Source organism: Chamaea fasciata, unplaced genomic scaffold (assembly GCF_029207755.1).
Source record: "Chamaea fasciata isolate MVZ Bird 193981 ecotype frontalis unplaced genomic scaffold, bChaFas1.0.hap1 SCAF_4, whole genome shotgun sequence".
Taxonomy (NCBI): Eukaryota; Metazoa; Chordata; class Aves; order Passeriformes; family Sylviidae; genus Chamaea; species Chamaea fasciata.
In genome coordinates, this window is record NW_027094089.1 from 41,876,857 (window position 1) to 41,896,451 (window position 19,595).

The following is a 19,595-nucleotide window of genomic DNA, read 5'->3' on the forward strand; positions in this document are numbered from 1 at the left end:
ACTTCAATATCAGAGTAGCAATTGCAATGAGCTGAGTTTAACCATAGCTTTGATTTTGTTCATTCTGGAAGGTGTCTTCTTTAAAGTTCAGTATCAAAATAACCTGCTAGTAACTTTGGTAGTGTTTCACAGAGATATTGTTTATCTCTGACGCAAAAGGGCTGTCTCCTTTTAGATTTTAAATTGCTAGTCTAAGAATCTTTTCACCACTCTGAATTCCTGTGAGGCTGCATTTCTTAATTTTGTTGCCTGGCTGAACAGCTCAAGTTCGCTAAAGTACTGTCTTGTCCCTAGACAGGGCTCAGACTCAGAAGTGGTGTGATTGCCTTTGATTTGAATCTGCTCATTTTCACTTACATGATGTGCCAGACCAGAATGTGGGCAAGCATATCATAGTTAGTAAAGCACAGAGGAAGTTGATTCACATTTTTGTGAGTGATACTTGGCTTGGATCCCCAGGTAATTCAAACACAATTAATATGCTTTTGAGGGTATAATGGATCATAAACTGAGTGGGAAGAACACTGCTGTTAGAGTCATATATGCCTGTGGTAGTGGTGTCATGATGCATGGTGCTGCACATAGACATGGCTGGACTTCTTCAGTCCTAGAAAGCTTTATGTTAGCACTCAAGATAGACAAGGAACTCACAACTTTCATTCCTATTTTAAATGAGTATTTGAGTGATATGTGATCAGTGTCTTACTGGATATGAGTTGTCATGGAAATGATAGAGGAGAATATTAGAAGTAGTCTTGTTTCTATGCTTTCCTTGAAGAAAATACAGAAAAAGTGGCATAACAAGAGGTTCTCAAGGTTTGGTGGTTGATTTGGCAACCTTTTGGGTGGTTTGTGTTTTTTTAAATAAAAGAAGGCCAAGCTACTGATGGCCACAATCTCCTTCTCTAGGTGATTGTCCAGACTCGCATACAATGCCTATGAGGCAGAATATCAGTGCCTGGATGAGTGTATGGTGTAAAAATGAGACACTTAGGTATTTGTAGTATGTTTTGGGCCAGGAAAAACTGGACATGAAGGATGACCTGCAGCATAATCAAAATTGCACTTGGCTCTCTGTGCTGAAAATTTTAAAGGAGATAAATGAATATTTAAAAGCACAGGGAAGGTTGTAAGCATAGAGGAACATGAAATTAACAATGATGTGACACACAGGGAGCATGTAGCTACTTTTCAGGATGTTTCTTAAGGGCCAAGGACAGGACAGCTTGATCCAACAAGTAATGGAGGTAAATCTGACTGACTGCAGTAACAGTTGATTGACACCTCCAATACCAAGGTACAGGGAAAGAGTGTAAATGTATGAATGCTTGCATATTAACCCTTGCACTGAAAACAAGTAATGGTAGGGAACTAGAATTCCTGACATGTATGATCATCATAGATAGTACAGAGACCCTTCTTCCACCAGGTCTTCAAGATACTTAATGCAGTTTACCATCTTTACAGTGATAATGGGGTGTGATATACACGCATGAGAGTGGTACTTTTCTGTGAAGCACTGGAGTTCAACAGCTCAAAGGTATTACCAGAAAAAAAACCAAAACAAAACAAAACACCAAAAAAACCCAAAACAAAAACCCCCAAAACAAACAAACAAACTCAGAAGTGTTTTGAATGGAAGTTCCAACTGTCACAAAAGTTTGATACCAGGAATGTACTACAGGCCTCAGTGAGAATGGTAATGGTGACCCGAAAATCTTCAATGAGACTAGAGAAGCTACAAATTTAAGACAGATGATGAGAGTCAGTGTTCACAGATATTCTTAATTCTTTTGGCTAAAGACAGAATCTTTGAAGTGTATCTTCTATGTATCCATTGGGAAAGTAATCAGTTTGTAAAGTTGATCTGCATGAAGGGGCAGGGAGATGGATTTGTGCAACCAAATGACAAAGCAAAATATTTCCTCTGTCTTGTCATCTATCTGTAAATCCTCTGAGAATTGATACTTACTGAGCAATTTCAGCCAAGGTTCCTGTAGCTGGTTTTAAGAGCATCAGCTTCTGAAAGGAAGGCTTGTGTGTGTGTGTATGTGTATGTGTGTGTGTGTGAGAGAGAGAAAGAAAGATCAGGTAATCCTGGAGGGGAAAACGGCCATAGTTTATTATGTCTTGATCTTGTTTTGAGAAGCATGATAGAGCTGGCACACTCTGATAGTGTGCCCAGTGACTGCACCCCTATCAAGAAGAAAAGTGCAAGGAGACAACATAAGGTAGAATTTACATGAGTTAAAACATTTTGGTTGCTTGCTTAGAGAATTCTAAGTGTTAAGATGTCTTTAATGTTATGTAAACAAATGTGATTACTTATGTTAAAGACTAACAGTTTCTTGTGCATTATTAACTGGAAAAGCTCTTTCTGTATATTTGCTTTGTAGTGTGACTCAGAATTGCACTGCAAAATCAGAGAAAAAAATCTGACATTCCTGATATTTCTAAAAGTGAAAACCAGCTGCTGGTGTCTTATGCTCCTTTTATTTTTACAAATGAAACTCTATCAGTTTTTATCATGTAAAAATAAAGTACATTATTCTGATTTCTTCCCATCTCTCCTATCCAGGTAAGTTTTTTAAGTGCCCAACTCAGTACTAAGAAATTGATCCATATAAAAATCAAAAAACTAAAGCAAAAGTCATGGACTTTAGCAGACTCTTTCAGCTCATTAGGAAGCCCATCAATCTGTTGTTAACACTGAAAAACAAGAAGAAAAGTGCTAGAGCCATCATTGCCTGAAACTTAGAAGATGTTCCTGATTTATTGGAATTCTGTTTAAAAAAATCTCATCTATTGGGATGCCAATGAACATAGCTGCAAAGACCATTTACATGAAAAGGTTATAGCTTGGTAAAATGGCAGCATAAGTTTACAGCGCATTGCACCCCTCTGGCAATATTGGTAGGTAAGACAAAGTATGGGAAACTGGGGGTAACTAGTGACTTACTGGACATACAACGACATCAACAACATCAAATTTCAAGTGGTGATGATCTTGGGTTTGGAATTCAAATAACTGCCAAATGATTGTAGTGGTTGCACATTAGGAAAACAGCATGCCAAAGTTAAGTAATAACAATGTAATAGCCTAGAAGATGCCTGAGAGCCTCTAAGACTAAAGGTGCTGTGTGCCATATAGTGTAATACTTGCTATAAAATCTGAACACCCAGGATTACCATTCATTTTACATCCATTCTCTGCTGATGTGCTCAAGTAATACCAGGGATTACATATGTATCTGACGTGTGTTTATCTTTAGAGAAAGTCTCAAATGCATTAAGTCAATAGACTTAATGACGGAAAACCTACATTTTGGTGCCAGAGAGCTGGCATGTTTATCTCCAATGTTTAAATAGTTTTTCAGTGAACTGAATTTGTATTTCCATTGTCTTTTTCAGAAAAGGTCTGAAAGACATATATATTAAAAAAAAAAATCTGTTTTCAATCAAGCACGCAAATTGCAATGTAGTGTGCTAAGAAATGCTATCTTGAGTAGCATATTATAACATGGCCTAACCCTGGTTAGTGTGTGCTGTGCTTGTGAAGTCTTTTAAGTCATCTGTGCTTCCAAATTCCTGGCTCTCTTAGTTCCTTCAACAGTGCTTTGAACAGAAGTACGTCTTTCCTGAGAGTTTTGTTTGAAGACATTAGCCTGAAAATACTTAAGTTATATGTAGGTGTGTTCCCTGATGGTAATGCTTGCAAATCTGAAGGTCTAATTGTCCACAGGGATAATTTTTTTTCCTTTATGTTATAAATTATCTGAAATATACCTGATTAAAGTGGCACTTGTTTTTGAATAATTAGCTAGTTTTGAAGCATTACATCTGTTTTAAATTTGAAGAACTCGACTACATCTACTTTCTCTGCTGTAAACTTAAGTTTATATGTGCTTATACTTACAGTGCAGTATCAGGCCGCATCTGACAAGTTATAGTTTGAGGTTTGAGCATCTGTTTTAAAGTCAAATGTTGTAAGGATATCTGAAGATTACATCCCTGATAGTTGGGTACAGAGTTTTGTCAGCATATTTACGTTACAGGGAGAGTTGTGAATATCTCAGTCCTGAAACTTCTTTGATTCATCCAAGACAGAATATTCTGAACTTTTTGGTCTATTATAATAGTTATAATAATACAGAGCTCATCCCTGTATCACCAATTTAGTTGCTACCATGAGCTCAACTCAATCTTTCGACAAGCTCATGGTGCACAGCTGACTCATGGGGGTTCAGATGCATTCAGGTTAAAGTGAAGTCAGAGAATTCTGTTTACTGCTTGGTTTACAGCACTGCCTAAGTGTTGTTGGTCTCCTTTGTGTTTCTGATCTCTTTTCTGTATAAGTAAGTATACATAATCAATTTTTAATTTTTTTCTAAAAAATAGTTCTTTCAGATTTCATTTTTATATTACCTAGCTTAACTCTCTATTCAGAGTTAATAAACAACTGCCTGTTTTAATTTTTCAGACGCTCATTCAAGATGGCCAGTTACAAGAAATTATCTCAATTTCACTTTTTTGTAAAAGTCAATTGTGGTTTCAGATCTGATATATAGTTGGTGTCCAACTAATTTGTTTATGCTGTTTTCTCCAAATTTCATTTTCTTCTCTTAAGACTACGTGAATTTTGTGGCAAAGAACTTTCTCTTTCTCATAGCAACTTCTTGTTATCCAAGATGTATTTTGTTTCTGTTCCCCTGAAGTACATCTTTGTTTCAGGGTCTCTATTTCATATTATTTTGCTTTCCAGTTTAATCTCTCAATATGACCATCTCTTGCCTATTTGGTTTGGAATGTTTTCTTGGTTTTCTTACGTGGGGTTTGGGTGGGGTTTTTTTAGTGCTTCTGTGCTCTCCCCCAAAATTGTTTATTCAGTTTGGAAAGGTGCCTGTATTTCATGACACCACTGTGCCTCAACTGTTTAAATGTCAAAATATATGAAAAGCATGTATTTTATAGAAAGCTATAAAAAAAGGCAGAAACGTAGACTTTATACTGCTATACTTCATGTGTTTGATTTTACATTTGCGTGAGTCAGAACTGCATGTATTTTATCCTGGTCAATTGTCCTAGATGTACAATTTAAATTATGTAATATTTTTGGATTACTGATATTTCTCAATAATTTTTTTAGACTCTGACTTAGGGAGCACTCCCTTCACAACTCTTTTCCACTTGAAATTTGTCCATAGTTTTCTATAGCATGAAGTAATGTTCAGCATGCTCCTAGGTTTTCTTAAAGGCCAGCGGTGGCTTCAGTGTTGGTATGAATTAGACCATCACAACTCAGGGAGGAGTTATCACAGTGCTCACTTTATGTCCGCTTTCATAATGTTAAGAAGTTTATTTTTTTTAATGTGCGCGTTGTTTGTGTCAGATGCCAAATTGAGATGATTATAGACACATCGCCTTACTAGCCTTGGAAAAAATGAAGATGAGTTAGAAGCATTTGAATTTTCTCACGATCTTGCTGTTTCCACTTACACCTAGAGTTGACCCTGTACTCCATCTCCATAAGGAAATAATTAAGAATCAATGCCTGCTTTAATCTTGACTTTTTTCTTCTGACTTTTCTTTATTGAAACAATCACAGGAATTGTTCTTTTGCATAAAGAGAAAAAAGGAAAGAAGTGTAGAAGATTAAGTACGTAACTTGTTCTTGGGTAGTTCTGGGGTTTATGCCAGGCTCTGCTGTAGATCACTCTGATAATTTGGGATGAAATACTCCATTTCTTTTTGACCATTTCTGAATCTGAAAAACAAGCATTTACTTCACACTTCTTTGCCTGGCTAAATTAATTGTGACAGATTGGTCCAAATGAACTCTATTGACTCTTTTATACTCATATTAAATGTGGTCATTAACGTTTGCAGAGTGCTAGGCTTTTTAAAGAGCCTGTGAACTTCTTAAAATGCTTAGACAGTAGGTATTTTTTATCATGCATGTAGTAAAGAACAGCAAATAATCTGCTTTTGTTTGAATCTATGACCTATTTGGAGCTCTTATTTTAAAAGGAGGAATGATAGAAACATGTTTATACATCAGACTTCTTTTTGATAGAAGACAAGCTAAAAACAAGACAAGACAGACTTAACATGGAAAGGAACGTGAATCTAAGTCAACAAATCTTTTGAGGAAAGGATAGCATTGGTCCAGACATTCAAATAAAATTTGAGCAGTGTAAGTACTTTGATAGTATTTGGAAGAATCTAAATGGATTCAATGCTGGATTCAAGAGTCTGTGGTAGGCAGTGATGAGTTGAGTCAGTGCTGCTGTTGGCAGTCCAAGCTAAGACAGATTTTCTAGACTTCTGCCTTCTACTATGTGCAGTTTTACATACGAGCAAAAAGATGGTCCATTTTGCCATTGGTCTTCTGTTTCATAATGTTCTTCATAATGCTCTTCATAATGTTTTGTGTTGGGTTTGCGTGGCAGGATTTTCATAGATGGGTTGGCTATAGGGGTGGCTTCTGTGAGAAGGGGCCAGAAGCTTGCCCCGTGTCTGATGGATCCAATGCAATCCAGCTCCAGGATGGACCCACCACTGGCCAGGGCTAAGCCCTTCAGCCATGGTGGCAGCACCTCTGGGATAGCAGAGATAAAGAGGAAGGGGGGGAATGCACAGGAGCAATTGCAGACAGGGAAGAGAGGAGTGAGAATATATGGGAGAAAGAGCCATAATCAAGAAGGAGGGGAGGAGGTGCTTCAGGCATTGCAGCTGAGGAGGGCATAGCAGAGATAATGTGTGAACTGACCCACAGCCCCATTCCCTATCTCCCTGGACCACGGGGGTGGAAGAGGTAAAGAAAATGGCAAGTAAAGTTGAGCCTGGGGAGAAGGGAGGAGTGGAGGGAAGGTGTTTTAAGGTTTAGTTTTTTAGTTCTCATTACCCTATTCTTATTTGATTAGCAGTAAATTATATTAATAGTTCCCCAAGCTGAGTCTGTTTTGCCCATTGTGATACTTGGTTAGTGATCTCTCCCTGTCCATATCTTTCACTGAATTTTCCCTCCCTTTTTCTGCTGAGGAGGGGAGTGATAAAGCCACTTCACTGGGCACCTGGCATCCAGCCAGGGTTGACCCACCATGGCTTTCAAGCTAGATAAAGTAAATAACCAAATACCTTCATGGTTGAATTACCATGATAAAAGAAAACAATGTAAGTTAATATAAACCATGGCAAGCATTGAAAAGAATAATAAACAAGTTTACTTGTGTATCTTGATGTTTTGTAAGAAATTGTTCTGTTTTAATTCTGTAGTTCTATCACAGAACATTGTCTTGATGAGTTTTTGCAAAGGTTTTAGATCTGTTAAGACATTTTTTTTGCTTCAAATGGAATTTTTTTTCAGCCTATTTTAAAAATTGTATATCATCCAATTAAAAAAAAAATTCTGCTGAAACTTGGACGATTTCCTGAGGTCCATAAAGAATTGATTTCTGTAAGAACTTCTCACCTGTCATGCTATTAAGCTTATATACCTGCAATGCTATATAACTTTTAACTGCTACTTCATAATACCTGTACAGTCATTTTGGTGTGATGTTGAAAATAGTAAAAGCTTGAGTGAAAACAAAGTAGTAGATTATTATAAAAATGAGAGGTTTCAGCAGATGATGAGTAAATAACTTGTCATCAGTAATGTGAGACACAGTCAACAACCAACCCCTTGCTGTCAGGGGCTGAGAGACAGCAATGCTGCCATGAGTGATACCATTAACCAGTTGCCTCCCATACCAAAATCTTTGCCATTCTGATGGCCACAAATCATATGCTGTATGTTTTACAGACACAAAGCAAGAGGGGGAGCTAGCTGCATTTCACAGTCAGAAAGTAACTTCTCTGAAGTCTTGTTCCAAAGTAGTATGAGGTCATGGTATGGACTTGGGTGGCTGCCATGATTTGGCACCTTCAACCACCCTGTGACTTCACATTAATCACATATGCTGTTATGAAGGACAGCTGTAACTAGTTAGTGTTTTGTAACAAATGAGTGTATTGACAGGTATTCTAGGTGTTTGTATGGTTTTTGTTGTTTTTAATAGAGAGCTCTTCTCCCAAGCTGCTATAAAGGGTATTGCAATAACATCTTGTTTTGGCCCAGAATTGGGTGTTACCTTTTTTATGCTTCCTCTACTTAGTACTGACTCTTTTTTTTTTTTTTTTCTCTTCTTAAAATCAGGGTGTTGTTAACATTTGAAATTAAACTGCACTTCTATACAGTTTAGAAACTAGGATGATATTCCCCAAAGTTTGTTCCTGTGTCATGGTTTTTGCCATGTACTGCTTACTTCCCAACAGGGTTTCTTACTGTCTCTGAATGTCATTGTTTTAAGTAACAGACTAATGACAGATGCAGAGCCACAAAGCATTACCAGTTTGGTAGCACTCTCACCCAGGTGAAACTCAAGTTGTTGTCCTTATAGTAGTATATGCTTCTAATAACAGTCTTGTTTCTGATGAGATCTGTAATGAGGCAATTCTCTTTTGTGCAAAAGTCAGTTGAAGAACAGAAGTATGACCTCTTTCCTGTTATTGATTATAACTAGCAGAGAGGGTACAGACAAAAGTAGTCTTGGAACAGAAAGATTATTGAGAATAAAGCAATGATAAAAAGTCTGCATTTCATATTCTGAGATTAAATGTTTGTAATGTCCATTCTCTTCACAGTCATTGCTACTATTTGCCAAGTTTGTCACTCTTATCTGGGGCTTACATGTGTGTTTGATAATAGATGTTTTTTATATTATTTACAGAAATAGTGCATTATTTACCAAGATAGAGGAGACTGCCTTCATTCAGATGGTTTAACACCAGCCAACACCAAGTGCCAGGCAGTTGCTCATTCCCTCGCACTCCTGCACCAGCAGGATTAGGGAGAGAACTGGAAGGATAAAAGCTGGAAAACTCACGGGCTGAGATAAAGACAGTTTTATAGAGAAAGTAAAACCTGTACACAATAGCAAAGCAAAACAAGGAATGAATTCGGTGCTTCCTATGCCAGGCAGGTGTTCAGCCATCTCCAGGGGAGCAGGACTCCATCAGACGTGACAGTGACTTGGGAAGACAAACACCATCACTCCCATGTCCCCCACATTCCTCCATTTATCCCCCACTGGACGTACTGACGACGTCAGATGGTCTGAAATATCCCTTTGGTCAGTTGGGCTCACCTGTCCTGGCTGTGTCTTCTCCCAACCTCCCAGACACCATCAGCTCCCTCACCAGTGTGGAAAAACAAAAGCAGAAAAGACTTTGGCTCTGTGTAAGCCCAACTCAGCAGTAACAAAAACATCTCTGTATTATCAACCCTCAGTTGAGCACAAATCCAAAACACAGCTCCATACCAGCAGCTGTGAAGGAAATCAGCCCTACCCTAGCTTCAACCAGCACAGTAACTTAAAATTTCTTACTGCAAAGTGTGACTATACACTGCTCTGTTGATTTGTTCACTTTCCAGTGCCTCAGTTACACACTGAAGGAGGAGGAACATTCCTGAAGAAAGTACTAGCACATTCTTGTATAAAAAACAAGTAGTGCAGAATAATACAAGCAGTAGCAGGAGTGTGTCAGAATAAAGGTGTACAATTCTAGTATCTAATTAAACATCTAGGGGATGGGAAGTGGAAGGAGAAGTGTTCTTGCTTGTAAAGACAGTTGACATTACTGTGTCAGGGTTTTTGCTGGATTGTCTATATTTCTGTAACATTTTATATACTGGAAGACACTTGAGGGAAAATAAATTGAGCATGGGCTATGCCAAAAAAAAAATCTAAACCAAATCAAAACCAAAAAACACACTCACAGAAAAATGAGATATTTGAGATAATGTGAATATCATGTTGTGTGTTTGTTAGGTGGTGGCTATCAGTGTGAGTAGTGTTTGTGAAGTGTTTTGCTGTAAGGAAAAAAATGTGGTTATTCCATATAGATTGGCCTATATATGCTTAAAGCCTTTCTATAAATATTTGAATTAAAAAACACCAGATGTTGTACAGAAGCTGCTGCTGCTTTCTGAACTTCATGGTATATTCTTTCAAAATCCACAGGAAGTAGCTGAGGAAAAAAGTGTATTAATTAAGTTCAGAAATATATTTTCCAGCTATAGGAAAATCTCCAAAGAAAATAGCATATGATCTTCAGAAATGTGAGCTTTCTGTCCCAAGAATCTGGTAGCAGCATGCAGCACTGTCACATGGGGATCAAAATTCAGATTTCAAGTTCTCGGAGCTAAACTAGGCTGGAAATAAGCCAGTCTGGCCCTTGGAAAAGGACCCATCTTTGAACCTGTCCCCTCTTGCCAATGTTCATAGTTCTATATAGACAGTCTTCAGAGAGAACATTTTTTTCCAGCTTTTCATGACATGAAGAAATAATGTTGTAGTAGCAGAGACTTGAGAGGAAAGGTAAGTACTAGAATTCCCAGATGCTCTACATTTCAAATATGAAATGTGACTGACCAGAGGGTATATTTTATAAGCTCTAAAACTATGGCAAAAGAATTTAAAAATGGGATTTGCTTTGCACTGGTTGAGGAAGATTTATGGTTGGCAAACCTATTAAATGTTTCTGCATTTAGAAGTGACTCTGGTGTATTTGTAGTCCCTTCTTTGGCCCTGTTTCCTTCAGACCAAAGCACTGAAAGTGACTCTCCTGCACTAATAGTTGGTGAGAAGTGCCCCATCTGTCTTTATGCAATGGATATATAACTGTTTATAGTCACATGGTTCTGCTGGAAGAAAATGGACATGCAAACAACATTCACCACTGAGCAGTCTTACGTGGATCATGTCAGCTGCTTTTAATGTGAATTGCTGATATATTGAGCATGATGTGTGTTGTGGTTTGACCCCAGCCAGCAGCTAAGCAGCCAGCAGCTGCTCACTCACCCCACCCCTGTGGGATAGGGATGGCATCCCAAGAGCAGAAGTCAGAAAAGCTTCTATCTTGAGATAGACGTAAGAATTAAAGAGTTCAAGGAGGGAATCAAAGCTGTATGTGCAAGGAAAGGAGAAGAAGGAATTTATTCAGCACTTCCCATCAGCAGATGTTTAGCCACATCCCAGAGAGGAGGGCTTCACTTCACATAATGGTTACTTGGGAAGATAAATGTAATAACCACAAACATTTCCCCATACCTTTTTTTTACATCAAGCTTTTGTTGCTAAGCATGGCTTGAAAAGGACTCGATGTCCTTTTGGTCCATGTGGATCAGCTGTACCTCGGGATGTTCCTTGCTTGTGGTAGGGGCAGAGCAAGAAACAGAGAAAGCCTTGATGCTGTGCAAGCACTGCTCAGTAGCAGCTAAAGCGTTGATGTGTTACCAACTCTAAAATGTTTTAGTCACAGATCCAAAACACAGCACCATCTTGTCTCCTATCAAACAAGTTAACCTCATCCCAGGACAGAGCTAGTAGCACTTCTACTCCTGGTTATCTACTAGGTAACACCTGTGGCTTGGGCTCCATCTGCTGTGATTGATTGCTTAGGACAGGAGGGGTAGCATGCTTTGTTGAGTTGATGGCACCAAAATCAGCTCAGGCTAGGTCACAGGGCACTTGTCTGATTCTTTATGAATATCATCATCTGTTGGTTCTGGTGGCTTCTGCTGTGATACTTCCATAGCAGAAAGCTGAAATCACAGAAACAATTGAACATGTATCCATTGCAGTACCAGGAGGAGGAAGAGTGGATGGTATGTCTTTTGTATGTCTTTTCATCTCTTTCCCACAGCATTCCACTGCAGGCTTTAAGACATCTTCCTGATAAAAGTGTGTTTTACAAATCTGTTAGACCTACTTTTCCTCCTTTCAAAAAAGAAGATAAGAAAGAAAGAAGAAAACAAACAAGCAGTCACACGGAAATAAAAGAGAACAGAGGACAGAGCTGTCTTTGGAATAGATACCTTTAATTTTGTTTTTCAAGCAGAGTGATGACAGTAGCTTTCTTTTCTCTTTTGGTTTTTTGTTTGTTTGTTTTCTTTTTTTTTTTTTTTTTGGTTGAATTGAAGCAAGAAGATCATACTTCTTTGAATCAGTTTACAGAGTTCAGTACCCTACCACATCAAATTTCAGGTTATTTGTCTTTATGGTGAAGTTAGACCTTGCCTTTTATGTATTTTCCTTCAATATCTGCTATGTCTTTTTGCCAGCTTTTATGGGATCAATATGGTAATTCTTGCAAGCTGTTGCATTCCTTCAAGCAGAATGCCTTCTACCAGCATGATGTTTTTTCAATGAATTCATCAATTTTCTTTGCTCATGTATGAAATAGTAAATGTAAAATTAGTGAACAATGTGTCTGGTATGTTTTAAAGAAAATCATGTTATCCCCGTTCAGTACCTGAGAAATATCATACTTTCTGCATCTGCTATGTTTCCATCAATGTTTAGACAGAATTTTTAGATTTTAATGCATTTCAAATGATGTAATACAGGAAAAATAAAATACTTGTTAGTGTCATAAGCTTTCCTCTTGTTTAGTTCCTGATGAGAATCACATTAGTATGCATTGTAGCATAACTGACACAGGCCTGTGTAAGTTGACTGTTCTGTTGACTTCATGCTCTTTTTTGGTGCAGCCGAACTGTACTGCAGCTGAGCGAGCCATGGCAAGACTTGCAACACACCCCACCTTAAAGCCCAGATTTATTGAACTTAAAGGTATAAAACATTTTATTGAATTTTTTATTATATCTGTAACTTTCTGGTGTGTTACCTTGTTCACGTATATTTCTGACGTGAACAAAAGTAAAAAACCCACAAGAACTAAAACTTCTGTAATTAGTAATTAGCCTAACAAGCTGCAGTGAACCAAGCCACAAACTTTAAACAATTTATGTGGCTTGAAATCTATATGGCTTTATATATGACAGTATACAATATGACATTTATTTAATACAGGGTGTTGAATAAACAGAGTTTATAATGGGAATTCTAAAAATCAAATAGATGTAATGGAGTGTTTCTAAATTAAATAGGAATATAAATATATCATTACAACTGAGTTTTCAAAGGCACCTAAAATGTTTTACAAATTACTGTCTTAATCTTCCCTAGAATCTTTAGGGTATCCTTCCTGGTTATTTAGGCTTTCTCTTTTCTCTGGAAATTATAATTTTCCACCTAAAATTAATGTTAAAAAAGATCAAGTCCTAATAGTAATGTCACAGAGTTACTTCATTAATAACAGAGCATATCAAACATCCATTTAATTATGTATGAACAAATTAATATTTGTTTGCACTTTTGAACACAAAGTAGTGTCCTAAGTGAACATGATTATCAACTGCAAGTTCTTTTTTGAAAAAGTTCACAGTTTAACCCAAATTTGATAGTGTATTTAATTGATAATATTTTCAAGGATTTTCCTTCACTTTTGCTGACACTGTATTCTAATACCGTTGATTCTATATCTCTTGTCCCATGTGTTTGGTAAATAATTCATAAGGATATTCAAAATATGCTCGATACAACACATATAAGTTGCAAAAATATTCTATCACATAAAAATAACTTACGTAAATTCATTTGTAGCTGCAATAAAATATTTTTTGCCCCTTATACAGCTGCTGTTAAAGCTTTTAAGGATGCAAGAAAGAACCCAGACAAAGCCACTCCTGTGAAAAAGGATCAGTTGGAAGAACAGCCTAAATCAGCACAGCATTCCAATAGCAACTGGGATGACCAAGCTTCTAAGGGGCCTCAAAAACAGCAAGGATGTGAACATAAAATAAAATCAGGCATGAAAATAGAAACTGACAAGATTGAAGAGCTCTGTGAGAGTAAATCTGAGCAGAAAACTGTGGAAATGGAGAGAGCATATGCTCCAAAAGAATCTTCACTTCAGGCAGTAGAAATGCAAACAGTTGCTCAAAACAAAACAGAAAAGAAACTTGACTATCAAAAAAGGAAAGAAAATATGAGTATGAACAAATTAAATGCAATAAAAGAAATAATTTATGATAGTGAGCAAGAGCATCCCAATGAAAAGGAATACTTTGATGATAGTACTGAAGAGAGGTTTTGTAATGAATCATCAGATTCTGACAGTGACAGCAATGATGATTTCTTCATTGGCAAAGTGAAAAAAAAGAAAAAAGTAGCAGTTAATAATTTTTCTTCAACAAAAGGAAAGGGTAGTGTTCAGAAAAATGCAATAAAGACAGAAAAGAGCACAGTGTCTGGGACAGCACAAAATTTTATCATGGAAGAGAGAAAGCCACTTGCAAAAGCAGGCCAGCTGGAGTCAGTGTTTTGCAGTTCTTTGTCTACCACCAAACCGCAATCTCAAAACAGAAGGTAAACCTTTTCCCCTTGTTATGTTCTCCATTCCCTCCCTCCTTCATGGTAATGGAAATGGTTGTGATTTCTAATAGTCCTTACTAAACAAAGAGGATTTCAGCCCATTAAATCTTAGAACATTTTCAAAGAAGCTACTCACTAGTTTTCTTAAGCTTCCTTGACAATATATATTTTTTTAGATCCACAGTAGCACTGATTTATGCATAGGATTCCTAACTTTATCTACACCAAATTCAATCAGTTCTGAATACTTCCCTTTATACTTCTTTATTTTCATGGGTGAAGCAGTATTGAAGAAGCTTGCATATTATGTTTGAAAAGTTATTGCATGAGTGTTTTGGTGATGATGATTCTTTATTCACAGGTGTCTGTAATCTTACAACTTTATTGAAAAATCCTAATTTCTCTTTTTGTATTTAGAAATACTAAAGACCAGCCTCTCAAAAATGAAAGAACAGGTATGTATTACTTAACTTGGTAAGAATAGGAGAGAAAAAACATTTTGAAATTTTGTTGCCTCTGCAGTCTATTCATGATGAGATGTATTTATTTCTTTTCAAGTTTGTGGCACATATTTTAAATTTGTTGTTAAAATGGTCAAACTGTTCAGCTTTCATTTTAATCTGTGGATATTGTTGGCTATTTCTATTTTTTCATATTAGAAGTACTTAACATAAGGTTTACACTGGAAAGTGCTTTTCTGTCTGTCAAGCAGTTAGTATTACTTGTGCACAGATGAAGGTACCAGATTGTTATATGTAACTAGTACTTTATCTCATAAATAATTTCTTCAATAGCTCCTGAATATGGAATATTTTATTCCATTTATATTCTGTGGTACCATTTTGGAGTTCATTGGATTGAGGATATAATTCCAGTCATACTGAGTTTCTGTGTGTAACAGTCATTGGTTTATTGTGAAGAAAAAAATTTAGACTGTGCTGAATGTTTATCTACACAAATTTTGATTGTAGTATTAATAAATCTTATAAATCAGTATTAATAAATCTTAACTGTGTGCAGTCTACCAAGTGGCAATTTATCAGGCTGCAAGATGAAGAAATCTTGCTGTGAATATTCAGACAACTGTGTTCCCCATGGCTCATTATGGAATTTTTGAAAATATCTGCAATCCCAAGGTAGTTTGCATACTTTTATGAAGGTTTATGATGTAGTAAATGTTTTGGTTTGTACTTCCACAGGTTTTCTTAAAAATGAAACAAAGCTCAAGAAGAAACCATTTGCAAAAGCTTCAGGGGGTACTAAATGCAACAATAAGAAAGCACATTTGGAGCAGCCTCTTCATCCTTCATGGGAAGCAAGCAGGAGACGCAGAGAGCAAATGTCTCAAATTACAGCATTCCAGGGGAAAAAGATTAAATTTGATGACTAGACTACACGTAAATGGAGGTTCAAAAAAGTTTTTTTGCAACTGCTATTTGAACATCTTTGTTCTATTGTCCATATCCTTTGCAACCTACAAAATTGCAACTATTATTTACATCTTAGAATATCAAGATTGTTTCATTCATTTTGTGTGCTGTCTGTTGATTAATGTAATAGCCAATTGGTGTTGGTTCTTAAGTCCCATTATGTGGTGCCACCATTTCTGAAATATACCCACCCTAACGTGAATAAAGGGTTTTTAGGAACATAATTCGTGCTCTGCAGGAATAGTACAGATTCTTTGGAGGCGGGATTTAGAAGGGGTTTTTTGTATGTAAAAAAATGTACTTTAAATGAAAATTTGGTTGTCAAAAGAAACGTTATGTATTGTCACATCTCAACTGAGACAAAGTAAAAGATTCTTAAACTTGAAGAGACTTCAAAAATTCATCAGTGTATTGGGTAGCTGGAAAAGTCAATCAGTTGTAAGCATAATATGTAAATTTCTGGGGAGAATAAAATATTATGCTTTTAAATTGTGATCTCTGTCCTCTGATTTACTGCCTAGTTGAAGAAATGAAAAGGTGTCTTTAATGCTTTGTTCTGGTAGATATGTGTGGATTCTTCAACATGTGTGCCTTGCACTTTCTGAAAGAATGTGAAAACCTGAAAAAACTTTAAACACTAAGAAACATTTAAGTTCCAGTCTGACATTGGAGTTCATCTGATTGGGATATGACAAAAACATTAAATGAATACTTCTTCAGGTGCTTTTCCTACTACTGTAAGATCATCCGTGGACGGCAGGGAGAAGGAATTCTGCTGACTTGAGATATTCTAGAATACGTGGTTTTATTGCATGGGTCGTGGGTAAAAAGGGCCTTGCCTTCAGCCACCAGCCTCGGCTGAAGCAAAGTCCCAAAGAGAGGGAGAAAGAACAAGGGGGTAAGAGTTAAGAGAGAATGGAGCGAGGGAGCAGGGTGGCAGGGGTCAGAGAGCAGGGGGAAGAGGTAAGAGAGCAAGAGAGCAGGGAAATAGAGAGGTAGAAGTAAGAGAGCAAGGTCCTTGTTACAATACATTGTATCTCCTTTTGTGATGAATATTCTAATTTACAGTGACCAACCAATACAAGACACAAAATCCTACAGAATCTACATATAGCCTATAAGAACTACTACATTACCATACTATGTTATATTTTAAACTCTAAAAACTACTCTTTAGACTTTTCTGGTTTGCTACATTGACCTTTGGTTCCTCAGCTAGCAGAAGGGTATCATTTCATCAGAAGGGCGGCTTCTTCAGCTAGCTAGGCTATTGTTTTCAGGTTATATAGTAACTAAGACTCGGTATCCTACAACTCGAAGTAAGCTTCCATTTCTGTTATAGGTTTCATATTTTCAGAATCTTTTGCTAAACAATCATATTTATAAGGTCTCCCTGATTCATCATCCCCAACATACTATGTAATTGAATGAAATTATGAACATGTAATTAATCTTTAATAGAGTTGTTTATTTAAATATAGTTACCGTTCATAATCAAATTAATTCATAAACCTGGTAAATGACTGGACTGTATTATTCATGTAGCATTTTGAGATGCCTTAGGAAAGCCCTGCATCACCCCAAGAGCCCATCTAACCCAGTATCTTTGAAAGTAGTCAAAAAGTGAGGCTTGAAGTATCGAGAGAGCACATGGTGATACATCATGCAACACCCATCTCTTCAAGCTTCCAGTTTTACAGCTCTATAACATCTTGTGATATTGTAGCTTATGGTGTTTAATAATCCTTTATCAATTTCCTTTCTTCAGATTTGTCTGCTCTTAAATCCCTGCAAGCTTGTTGATCATGTCATCTCTTAAGGTGTAGATGACCTTTCTACATATTGCAGTCTGAAAAATCCGAGTCTTTTTCAGCCAAAGCCAGCACACTTCTGGGCTGCATTAGAAAATGTTGCCCGCAGCATGAGGATCCCTGCCCTGGACTAAGCACAAATAATGGTACATTATACAAGTCCCATCCTGTGTTAAGTTCTTGAAGACTAAACCTTCAGGTTGGTCTGTTCTGTATTAATATTTAGGCATAGTTTGCCCCTTAGTTAGGGGCAAACTTAGCCTAACTTAGTTAGGCTTTCTTTTCTATATACTGGACAAATGTCAGTGTATGTAATACTGTCTTCAATGGCATTGTCTCCCAGAGAAACGAGAAATTCAAACAACCTTCCATTTCAAAATGGTTTTGTTTCTGTTATTTTCACTGTACCATAGGGACCAGTATTTAAGGTCAAAAGCTTCAAAATAAGCACAGAAATGTGTTTACTGTGGTTTTGTAGGGTTATATTGCACAGAAGAAGCCATGCATTTACCTGCTTTCTACAAACTTCAAGATTTTCAGATGCAAATGTTAATCCTTAAAGCTTTAAATAAAATCAGTAAATAAATCCTACATGAATGTCACACCAAACAAAGGTTTAGTATGTGACTTCTCTGCTTCTAGTGTAAGGCAAGAGAAATGTCTTTTGGTAGATGTCATCAGCTGTAACAGTTTTTCATGGACAGCTTACCTTTCTTTTAGCAGATGAGTACCTTATTAAAGGATCAAAATCTTAAAGATTGCAAATAGTTTGAAAAAAACCTCAAGACTCTAAAGAACCAATGTTCTAAAGTGCTTTTTTGCATGTGTTTAAAAGATCTTGGAGCATTGGTTTATCTTGCGATTTGAGCAAGTTTCCTACTGCACTATTACAGCTGTAATTTGTGGCCACAGAATTCTCCCTGAAGGAAGTCTGACATCTTAATAATCTTATAAAAAATATTAAAAAATTTTTAAGATTAATAATAATAAAAAATCCCTTTTTTTATTTTTTTCTTCAAAACTACCTCTGAGCTCTTACTTTAAAGGAAAGAAAAACACTGAACATGAATGAGAGAAGAGAGATTAGGATACTGGCATTACTTCGTATTTTAAAGGGTTACTGCTACTTTTTGCTGGTGCTTAGTGACTCACCTGGATCACAGCCTTAATACATTATACAAACATGTAGTGATGGTGAAGACTTGATAATATCTGTTATGTGTAACACGGCAATTTATTTGTGAACTGATAAACCCAGTGAACTTGCCTGGAGGTTGTTGATAAAGTTTAGAATGTTTTCTCTTCACTATAACAAGGTAACATGTTCAGCATATATGATTTTAACTTAATTTCTATTTGTAGCACTGCTTAGACAGAGACCTCTCACGAACTACTAGCAACGTATTTTTACAGTGACATGGGAAGTTATTTTTTTCTGGGATGATCAGATTTTAAAATGTTGAGAAACATGGTTTTCAGTTCAGTACCATACCATAGAAGAAATGTCTTTAGCCAGATACATACCATACTGCCAGATACTACCAGGCTGCTTCAGGTGCATGACTTTTTCATTTGAGGCTCACCAACAAAACAATCTCAGATTTTTCAATATCCTTTAAGACAGTAATCACTGGTTTAAATGTGATTTTTTTTTCTTTAATAGCAGATGGGTGTATAATTGATGGGGCCATTTTGTGGACTTGCAAACATAAACATCTCTTTAATCAGTTTTTATTGAATTATTAGATCAGAAAAAAATGGGGCTTGAATGAAAATTTAGTTACAGCAATACTTACTTGAATGAAAGTGTTGAGCTGCTTTGCAAATACAGACTGGTGGTAGATCATTTTGTGCAACTCGGCAGGAGATCTAATGTAAAAATCAGCAGAATGGGGGTAGAAGGTACTTGGGAACTGGGAGATGCTTTATTTTCAATAGACATGAATATATTTTCTGCAACTATCATATGCAATTTTTACTGCATTTTTGTATTTGTACAGATTCTGATCCACTCCAGGTTCTGTCCTCTAGGA

At 36.7% G+C, this 19,595-nt stretch overlaps 1 protein-coding gene across 2 annotated transcripts in view; it reads left to right on the top strand.

The window, feature by feature from the left end:
• SRFBP1 (serum response factor binding protein 1) overlaps positions 1–16,240 on the top strand; it is a 73,981-nt gene extending 57,741 nt beyond the window's left edge. For both annotated transcript variants that reach the window (XM_066181375.1, XM_066181376.1), the window contains 4 exons: positions 12,596–12,677; positions 13,583–14,315; positions 14,739–14,776; positions 15,521–16,240. In XM_066181375.1, coding sequence (XP_066037472.1) covers positions 12,596–12,677; positions 13,583–14,315; positions 14,739–14,776; positions 15,521–15,711 — 1,044 coding nt within the window. In that variant the 3' untranslated portion in view covers positions 15,712–16,240. The remainder of the gene's footprint in view (positions 1–12,595; positions 12,678–13,582; positions 14,316–14,738; positions 14,777–15,520) is intronic.
• The last annotated feature ends 3,355 nt before the right edge of the window (positions 16,241–19,595 follow it).